The 11,331-nt window shown below is 35.7% G+C and overlaps 1 protein-coding gene across 1 annotated transcript in view; it reads left to right on the forward strand.

The window, feature by feature from the left end:
- Window positions 1-10,342, forward strand: part of LOC118738519 — a 24,035-nt gene extending 13,693 nt beyond the window's left edge. The window contains exons 2-4 of the mRNA XM_036469455.1: window positions 2,378-2,524; window positions 8,937-9,110; window positions 10,016-10,342. Of these exons, the coding sequence (XP_036325348.1) occupies window positions 2,378-2,524; window positions 8,937-9,110; window positions 10,016-10,107 (413 nt within the window). The 3' untranslated portion in view covers window positions 10,108-10,342. The remainder of the gene's footprint in view (window positions 1-2,377; window positions 2,525-8,936; window positions 9,111-10,015) is intronic.
- Window positions 10,343-11,331: the final 989 nt, after the last annotated feature.

The following is an 11,331-nucleotide window of genomic DNA, read 5'->3' on the forward strand; positions in this document are numbered from 1 at the left end:
GTAGCACGTTTCTGTAATTCAGTATCAATATTAAAGCATACATTTAGGAGGCATTTCCGACCCAACCATGTACATGTATGGCATTGGGATTGGTGTCACTTTTGAATTTATTTTTTCCCTTTATGTTAAACTAATTTAAATTTTAAATTGCCTGCCCATGAGCATCAAAATACCTTTCTAATGATATGTAATTGTTTATACCTTAGAAGTATAGTTTAGCCGTAAAAGGGGTGTAAAGGAAACATGATTGCCTATTTATATATAAGATTATTGGATAGTAAGCTATAATTTTATAAAAAATTAATAAGCATTAAATAAGAAGAAGAAAAGTTGCCAAATTGGAAATAGAAAATAGTCGGGTCGTGCTGCATCGGTAACGTATTCTGAATTGTGTAGCAGTACGTAGCCCAAGTTAATAATTTTTGCCAAGCGACTACACACTTTTGCACCCGTTCATTATTTGGAGTTGCCTTCTTTCCTAAAGTGCGACCAACTATAAGAGAAACGTATTTTTCAGAAAACGTGAAAAATTGTTAACGCATCCCTGTGCGCTGCAGGAGTTTTCCGTTGTTATCAATTCTTTTAAAATGTGCAGGGAAGAAATACGTTTTAGGGATCTTGCGTTTTAACCGTATCACTGATATCTGGGACTGATATTTGGATTTTTTTAAGTTGTCTCTCTATTATTTGCCAAATGTATGTATATTTTAGAGTTATTTTGAATTCAACCCTTTTAGTGAATTTTTAATTTTAGGTTCACTTTCTCATGGAACCTTCCATAACTTTTTTTATAAAACTATAACATATGACTTAACCACCACCACCAAATAAGTCCACATTTCAAACTTTGAACAAAAATTATAAAAATTCAACAGCTTTTAACAAGACACCCAGAAATTTTAAACTTTTTATTCAAATTATTAAAAAAAATTCTCAGTATGCAGTAAGTAGGTAAAAGTGAAAATTTTAAAATGCTAGGAAATCGCCTTGGTCTTTAAATATTTTTTTTGGCTGACAGTGCTAGGCATTTTCTTCCATATAAAATGCACTATCCTCAGATAAAACGTGAGTGAATTGAACCTCTACTTGGCTTTTTATATTTTTTAATAAATATGTAATCCTCAATATGGACCACACTAAAAACTCCTTTTTATATACAAATTCTTACTTGTCCCACCCGTGACAGAGGAATTTCGGATTTTTTTTTTAATACTAGAGCAATAATTTTTGTGTAAGTTTTTGCTTTGTCGTAGCTCTTTTTTTTATTGGAAGCCATCATGTTCAAACAGAAAAGTGAAATAAATTTGCAGAGTTTTCATAAAATATATCTGCTCCAAAAAGCAGGTTCTTTTTTGTCCCACCCGTGACAAAAGAAATAACTCAGATTTTTTCCTGTATAAATGTAAGTTGGAATTTTTTTCGTATTTGATAATACCACAAAAAAAGTGAATTAGAGGTAGATTTATCAAAATGTGGAATTGTTGATTTCTTTATACTCGAATTTAAAAAAGAAAGTACATTTTTGCCATAGAAATGTCCCAACCGTGACAGTGGAATACCCCGCTAACTTAATTACAAAAAAAATTACAACCAAACTTTTAACCGGTTTCTTCTTTAACGACAGTTTGAAAATGCCGCGTGGGATATCGAAACAAGAAAATACAAAAACATCATATTTACGGCCCAGCAATAAGCAAATATGAATATTAATGAGCTAAAAAGGGATTTCAAAAGAAATTTCTAAGCAATAAATATGCCAAGTAGTCAGTTCTAGTTAAAGTAGAGAAACGATTATTGATTAATGCCCAGTAAAAGTAGTTAAATTAGAAATTAAATCCTGCTCGTGTCGCTTTTGAAGCGAAAATTCTACCTCCTCTTACTTTTCGATACGACTACATCAGTCGCGACAAGCTGCTCAGAGCGTTCGTGACTAATGCTAATTTTTTTTTATGGCAATACACAAAATTTTACGCTTAAATTTCGATGAAACATTGTATACAATATTGGTTGTATTGACTGCATTAGTTGCTTGTGCATTGAGTGTCTAATTTGTAAAGGAAGGGGAAAACAGAAAAATAACGGTAAAGTGAGTGACAGGTTCATTTCGTAAGGCATTAACCTTGAAATTTGCATGCAAAACCAATAGAATCTAAGCAATATCATGCCATTGTCGAAGCGAAATCGTTACGCAAAATTTGATCAAACCAACTGCATATTTAGTTAAGTACAAATTGCATGCATCTATACACATAAATACATATATACACATAGTACGAACCGAATAATATTTATTGTGTTTATATTTATCTATATATCAAATCAATAACTAAATATAAATTTTCTCTCTCTTTTTTTGAAAAATCCTCCAAACGTACAGTCAAAGGCAAGGAGTGCAATACTCATGAGGAATGTGTAACGATAGATAAGACCAGCTGTGTTAAGGATCCCAACGACTACAAGCAGCGATGTCTGTGCGGTGATGATTCGGCGCCGGTAAATGGACAATGCCCGGATGTGCTAAAAGGTGAGTTGAAACTACTAATGTGGAATATTAGGTTAAATATGATATAATTACAGAATTGAATTGATCCACAGGAAATTTGAATTTTTTAAATGTTTTTGCATCTTAATTTTACCCTCATTTATACTTTTTCGCCTGTGTGTAATTGTATTGACTCTAAGCTTAGGCTATTTAAGAAATCAAGCACGTTGTGCGTTGCCGTGTTCCAAAATTTTGGATGGAGAAGATAATAGTTCCCCAAGGTGTATCAGTATACGATTCGTGATACGTGGGCAGTTACAAAGCATCCTCCATCAGCTCACAAACCCTGCAGTCCATCTCAACAAAAACACCCATTTTATTTAAATGCTACCTTAACTTGCGGTGTCCCGTCAGGTAGCCTGTAAGAGACGTAAGATCCTCCCGGCTAAGTACAATGAGTCTTTCGGAGTTCCTCCTAGAAGAAGGTTTGAATTTCTTTGTTGTCTCATTCCTTTTGACTTCCGCCATTGGGTAGGAAATCTGAGATTCTTCTCAACTCCTAATCAGTCCTACAGTTTATCCTTTAGATATCCCGCAGAGAGGGTCGGGACCATGCATGTGCATTTTGGCTCCACGTTTTGCGAGACAGTCAGGCACTCACCAGTATTCAGTATTCCGTTGTCTGAGCGCAGCTTGCAATCTGGAGCAAATAGTGTTCTCATGACAGCCAACAACGTAGATTACTAGGTCATCTACATATCCATATGCCTTGAATCCATTGCCAGTTAGCTTATCAAGGAATTCGTCAACAACCAGTGTCCATAGTAAGGGGCGATAAGACTCCCCCTTGAGGACAGCCACAATATACTTATAGCCCTATACTAGATTTTTATCTCCAAAAACGGACCAGTCCGGTAGTAACTAGATAGCCACCAGTTCAAAATCAGTGAAATGTAGTACTTTGAAATAACTATTTTATTTCACTTTATTCATTACAAACCTATATCTAAAGTGGCGAATTTAAAACTGATGCGGAACTATCGAAAAAGGGACTTTACATAGATATGTGTTTGGCGGCTTTTTCGTTCAAATACGCTCTCACTCTGCACTTCGAAGATGCTTTTTCATAGTTTGACATTGATAAATACCAATTCTAAATGCTTCAAAATTAAAATACTTCCAGAGAGTTTCCGTCTGAAAGTTATGCTTTTATGGGTGGGACCACGGAGCCTATAACAATAGCTCCGACTTTTCTCATTCTCTTTCCATCCAGATATATGAATTATAAGTTTCAGTATGCATGCCACATGACGCGCTCCTTTTCCCAATAACCCCCATTTTTGATCGCTGTGTATTGAAAAGAACTTATATCGTTGTTTAAAGTATAAAACCGCGTATCAAAATAATGCAAAACCGCGTATGTCAGATTACATAAATTATATTCTAGAGAGTAAAATCACTCATATTTCAAAATGGTTCTCTATTTTATAAAGCAATCGTATTTCTGTATAGTATATTTCAGGACGAATGGATAAGGATTGAGCCAAGAGCTTGTGTGAGCGAATCCAAAGGAAATACTAGTATTACTCATACGCCATGTACGACTTAGTAGGAAAACATTAACATTTGAATAACGGAACGTGATCAACTTCAGTGTAGTACTTTCCATGGCGCGCACGCTGCCAAATAAAAATTCATTCCGACCAAACTATGTATATCGAAATGCACGCATTTGTTCATAGATAAATGCAGAAAAGTTTATTACAGAAGTTGTTGTTAAAAATTTTCGTCCACGAGGCGCAGAAATTGCTTAAAAGTTCAATTGTTCATAAAAAAATTATTGAAAAGCAAAAGAAAAAATATTTTTGTAACGCAAATATTTTCATTGTATAGTTTAATGTTTTTTAAACCTGCACCCAAAAAAAATTCGCATTCGGACACTTACTTTCAAAGAAAAATAAAAATTTCCAAAACACTGCAAAATATTACAATTGTTTATTAAAAAAAAAACTAACGGGTGATTTTTTTGAGGTTAGGATTTTCATGCATTAGTATTTGACAGATCACGTGGGATTTCAGACATGGTGTCAAAGAGAAAGATGCTCAGTATGCTTTGAAATTTCATCATGAATAGACTTACTAACGAGCAACGCTTGCAAATCATTGAATTTTATTACCAAAATCAGTGTTCGGTTCGAAATGTGTTTCGCGCTTTACGTCCGATTTATGGTCTACATAATCGACCAAGTGAGCAAACAATTAATGCGATTGTGACCAAGTTTCGCACTCAGTTTACTTTATTGGACATTAAACCAACCACACGAATGCGTACAGTGCGTACAGAAGAGAATATTGCGTCTGTTTCTGAGAGTGTTGCTGAAGACCGTGAAATGTCGATTCGTCGCCGTTCGCAGCAATTGGGTTTGTGTTATTCGACCACATGGAAGATTTTACGCAAAGATCTTGGTGTAAAACCGTATAAAATACAGCTCGTGCAAGAACTGAAGCCGAACGATCTGCCACAACGTCGAATTTTCAGTGAATGGGCCCTAGAAAAGTTGGCAGAAAATCCGCTTTTTTATCGACAAATTTTGTTCAGCGATGAGGCTCATTTCTGGTTGAATGGCTTCGTAAATAAGCAAAATTGCCGCATTTGGAGTGAAGAGCAACCAGAAGCCGTTCAAGAACTGCCCATGCATCCCGAAAAATGCACTGTTTGGTGTGGTTTGTACGCTGGTGGAATCATTGGACCGTATTTTTTCAAAGATGCTGTTGGACGCAACGTTACGGTGAATGGCGATCGCTATCGTTCGATGCTAACAAACTTTTTGTTGCCAAAAATGGAAGAACTGAACTTGGTTGACATGTGGTTTCAACAAGATGGCGCTACATGCCACACAGCTCGCGATTCTATGGCCATTTTGAGGGAAAACTTCGGAGAACAATTCATCTCAAGAAATGGACCGGTAAGTTGGCCACCAAGATCATGCGATTTGACGCCTTTAGACTATTTTTTTGTGGGGCTACGTCAAGTCTAAAGTCTACAGAAATAAGCCAGCAACTATTCCAGCTTTGGAAGACAACATTTCCGAAGAAATTCGGGCTATTCCGGCCGAAATGCTCGAAAAAGTTGCCCAAAATTGGACTTTCCGAATGGACCACCTAAGACGCAGCCGCGGTCAACATTTAAATGAAATTATCTTCAAAAAGTAAATGTCATGGACCAATCTAACGTTTCAAATAAAGAACCGATGAGATTTTGCAAATTTTATGCGTTTTTTTTAAAAAAAAAGTTATCAAGCTCTTAAAAAATCACCCGTTATTTAGAATTTGGCATCTAAATTTACACAGTGTACTTTTCGCCTACAAATCCCGGCGCTGCGTGAATATCATTGGAAAATATTAATCCTGGTAAATTCGGGGCCCACTTGAGGAAGCCTTACCCTACACGCAAAGCTATTTAAGCACATACTTAAGTCAACAGGGCGTATGAGTAATGCCATAACTTGCTTCAACACATGCAAATACTCGTTTAACCACCATGTGGCATGAGTAATCCGTATAAACCAGTGATGGGCAGCGCAGGCAGAAATCCATAAGCAAGTGCAAAAGGAAATTAAAGTCGCAATCCACTTTAAACTCCGAAATTGGTTATTCCCTTTCATTACATACATATGTATGTATATACAATACACAGCACACAAATAAAAGAAAATATTCTTCTACATACATATAGGTTGCCTTATAATTTGTAAACACAATGTAACACTTTTTCACTGCTGCTTCGTGCTTAGTTGCATGAAATTCCTCGGCATGCAAGCATCCGTCGTTGATTTGTGCTACATATGCAAAGTAAATATCACAGTCTCAATTATTTCTTTTTTGTGTCTTAATAACATTTCAATATGCGTGTGCAACGCTCATTTAATTGCTTTATTGCAGCAATAATTTCAGCACCAATTAGCATTACAGATGATACGAGTATAAAAATTATTTTCTTGGTATTATTTGTACTGCATGGGCATACGTTTCGTATTTCTACACCCTTAATATGTTTTTTTTTTTCATGTTAACACTACGTATTGTTTTTAGGAATAGTATGTTGTGCTATAGCTATGCACTACATTCGTACCTAAGCTATGTAAAAAAAGCAACACCAACTATGCATACAATTTAAAGATTCACGGAACTTAATGAGCTTGTAAATACAACTTGCTTCTTTCCTTCAAGGATTTCTTACACTAGGTACTCATTTATTTTTGCGATTAGATTTTACGTGAATCTAGGCTTTAGTTACTTTTTCCATGCTAAATGAAAGTCAAACAATAGTATCATCCCAGTTTAGCTCCTTATTTACTTTTCTTGAGCTTTGTTTCTATTTACTTTGTTATAGACAGTTTCAGTTATTTGCTTAGATGTTAAAGAGTGCTGCCTTGTGATGCAAATATGAGTGGACAAGTGAAATGAAGTGACTACATACATACATTCATATATATGTACATACGTACGTACATAGTCATAAGATGCTGTCTCATAATATTATAAAATTAGGTACTATACGCTCCGGTTCAGCAGAATAAGTTCAAGATGATTTAAATTATTTGTTGCATCTACTAGTTTTATTTGTACCTTGATTTGTAAACGCTGTTTTCTACATCAGATTAAAGAAATCAAGCGAAAGGGAGTCAGTTGTCTTAAGCCTCGTGTGGTATCTAAAGCAACATTGATAAGGCCTAATGAATTCGTTAATGGTGGGCTTCAGTGATAACACAATACGCTGAATAAGACCTTCCGACTTATAATAAGTAGCATGAGGCCACGGTAGTCGGTTCGTTGCTTTGTTGGACACACTTTTCTTACTGCACAGAGGCAGGTGCGCATTTTGACTACAACAAGATATTGGGCCGAGTCGATGTTTGGCCCTCGGAGTGTATGTATGTACGTCCAAAACACTCCGTCTATCACAAAACGAAAGATTAGGCTTTTCGAATTTCGATGTGGAGACAGTCGATGGAAATTTTTGTGCTGCAACCTAGTACTGTATACAACCATATTTCGGGCCACAGTGAAGACGATCAGCCTTAGTCCGTTTCTTCGCGAAAAATAAATTTCCGACGGTTGGTCCAAAGATCTCTTCCTTGTATGTTCATATGAAAAACACTTGCTAGACAAAATAAAAAAAGATCAGGGCAATCAACCAAATATTTTAATATATATAAGCATACAAAAATGACAATATATAAATACTAACTTTTTGACATTTTTGATTGAAAAAACTGTGTTTCCAATTGGCGCATATTTGCGATTTTTAACTTAACCTCATATAGTAACGATGGCATTTATGGTATTTTTAAGGCGTTTCTGGTGTTAAGTTTCCATTGGAGGTATCTGTAAAGATAAAACGTTTACTCCCGTTTTTTGGGGTGTTTAGTTATAATATTATTACTAACATATGGGCAAAACTTCGAAACGATATATTCAGCGGTCCGCTTTGTACGGCCTTTTTAAAGCGTTATAAGTAAATGGACGAATTTTCGGAGTCACATATTCATTGGTATTTATGGCATTTTTAAGAGGTTTCTTAGGTTAGGTTTATATGGTTGATATGCTTTAAAATAAATCGATTACGACAATTTTTCGTTTTTTCTTGATATGTGTCCATAAATATTACATATCGTCGTTTAAAGTACAAAACCGCGTATCGTCATTCTGCGCGGTTTTGTAACTGACATTTGCTGCCAAAAATTGAATTTGCTCACACAAGCTCTTGGCTCAATCCTTATCGTCCTAAAATATACTAGCCAGAAATGCGATTGCTTTATAAAATAGAGAACCATTTTGAAATATGAGTGATTTTACTCTCTAGAATATAATTTATGCAATCTCACGTACGCGGTTTTGTACTTTAAACGACGATATGGAAAATTGACTTTCTGCGCCGATTTTTTCAAATATTTTCCAAAAAATGTATGGGGTTGTACCACTGTGCGGCGTAACGCTCATGTATGCGCTCTAAGCGCTCATAGAAGAGAGCCTTGGATGCTTCGTCCTTTTTTTCCGCCAGGGCGTGGGCGCAAATAAGCGAGATGTTGAAGAATATCTCTTTGATGCGGATCGGGGTTAGATGCTCGCCCATCGGGGCAAACGACAATATTCCGCGATATAGTCTGCAAGATGGTACAATTTGACCCAGCAAAGCGTTTTTTGTAGAGTTTTCTGTAGGCGCTTCTTTATGCCAATAAGACACAACCACCGATGCTATTAAATTCAACATAACCCAGTGAATTAAAAACCCCTTTTGGTAACTTGCGTCTGAAAGTAATCAGTTAAGACATTTATTAACTTGTCATCGTACAGTTCACATTATATTTAAAAAGAATCTTTTTCCGTTCTCACAAAGTCTTTTGACACATCATTCGCTGGTAAAATTTTTTTCTTGTATTTCTATTTCCAGGTTTGCGCCACAAATGCACCAGCAGCAACGAGTGTGAAGATGGTTTGGTATGTCATTTTGAAAGTGTCAATCGCACAATTGGTGTGGCTAAATTCATTTCCAAAACTAAGATTTGCCTCTGCGACAATGAAAATGGATATTTCGAAGATGTTTTGAAGGATATTTGCAGTGGCGGTAAGTAAGAGATTTTATATATCTTCGTTTAAAGTACAAAACCGCGTATCGTCATTCTGCAAAACCGCGTAACTGACATTGGCTGCCAAAACCTGGATTTACTCACACAAGATCTTGGCTCAATCCTTATCCATTCGTTCTGAAATATTCTAGCCAGAAATGCGAATGCTTTATAAAAAAGAGAACCATTTTGAAATATGAGTGTTTTTGCTCTCTGGAAAATAATTTATGCAACCTCTCATACGCGGTTTTGCATTTTGTTGATAAGCGGTTTTGTACTTTAAACTAAGATATACATATACAAGGTGGCGCAAAAATAATTTCATAATGTGAATGTGCCTTAAATTTTGCAAATGGAGTTTAAAGTCATTGTTCTTTGACATCTACATATATTGTAGGCCGATAGAGAATGCCATAAAACGAGCACAATTGTGCATCAACTTGCGATGCGGTCATTTCAATGATATAATTTTTTACCTTCCTTTTATTAGCTCGGGATGTAACTATGTAATATTGATGCGCCTAAAAGATATGTACCTGATGACAGTACGAATGGCAATTATAATAGGGAGGTTTTAGTTTTTTAAACTATAATTTTATTTACCTTAATTTCATAAATTTTTGAAAACAGAGTTCATAATTCACATTATGACATTACTTTTGCACCACCATGTATATATCGCCACATAACGGTAAAAAGATGCTAAATTCCCTTTTTTCCAATTTTAAATTTTCGATGCGAAATGCCAGATAATACACAGCTAAGACGGTTTTTCGTCTCTACTGAACAATTTCAAAAAATGGACTTAGCACCTTTTCACCTTGAGTAACGATATGTACCTATTCATTGAATATTTTTAGATCTTCCAATATTCTATTTATCAATAATAATTTATCTTCCATAGCTTCACTACAAATAATGGCAAATATTTTGTTGTCCCTACTGTCAACTGTAGCGCCATTCATTGTCTACGCACGGATGAAGCCGCATTTTTAAATATATCAACAGCAAGCGCATCTGTTTATCACCGGTGCGTGATTATGCTTAGTCATGATAAATGTATTGTCAATTAACATTATACATTTTTAGTTCGTATTTGTAAAAACACAAATTCATAAAAATTATGTAGCATTAGAAAAAAAAAAAAGAATTGTGAGTTTATGCATATCGGAAGTTATCTTCAATTAGTTATTTTTCCACAAATTTAAGCCTTTAGACGTATTTTATTGAATCCACAACTCAAGCCACATACATACATTTGTATATCATAATATGAGTAACACTAATTTTATAAATGTACATACGTATGTATTTGCATCACTATATAGAGTGCCTCTTAAAATTTATCATAAATGTAACTTGATTTACTTAAATGCTCTTTATCGCTTGGTTTATATATATTTGTACTTACATACATACATACATACCTACATACATATACGGATAATGTTAAGAGTGTAAAAAATATAAATTCCATTAAAAGTCGTTGATGCTATTTTTTATGTAGTTATGAAGTTTTATCTGCCTACATATGTATATGTATAAGTAATGCTTATTATAAGAAAACTAAAATCATCATGATCATCCATTGTTCTTAGGATGAGACGATGTTCCATCGCCTGACTATGACAACTACCGCGGGATCAGCCTTCTAAGCATAGGTTACAAGGTCTTATCGAGCGTTTTGTGTGAAAGACCGAAAGGCCCACCGTCAGTGAACTGATTGGGTCTTATCAGTGTGGCTTTTGGCCTGGCAAATCTACCATAGACCAGGTACTCTCAATACGCCAAATCTTGGAAAAGACCCGCGAGAAAAGGATCGACACTCACTACCTATTTGTCGACTTTAAAGCCGCTTTCGACATTACTAAAAGGAGTTGCCAATGTTCGCTATCCAATCACTCGTGAGGGTTGGTGTTGACGGCGGTGTGGTTGGTTGGGTACGCTCCATGCTGGAAAACAGAATTATCCAGGCGAAAAGAGGAAATAGTCTAATAACTAATTATGTGCGTAGAGGTAACCCTCAGGGTGGTGTACTCTCCCCACTGTTGTGGGTTGTAGCACTAACCACTGTACTGCTAGAACTCAATAGAGGACGAGTTAAAGTAGTGGCGTATGGTGTCGATGTAGTGATAGCAGTCACGGTACATTTTATTTCTACTGCAAGTGAATTCTAGAAAAAGCACTGGGTAGACTACACACGTGGGTTAAAGGCAGCGG

Source organism: Rhagoletis pomonella, unplaced genomic scaffold, assembly GCF_013731165.1.
Source record: "Rhagoletis pomonella isolate Grant_MI unplaced genomic scaffold, Rhpom_1.0 Rhpom_scaffold_00004, whole genome shotgun sequence".
Classification (NCBI taxonomy): Eukaryota; Metazoa; Arthropoda; class Insecta; order Diptera; family Tephritidae; genus Rhagoletis; species Rhagoletis pomonella.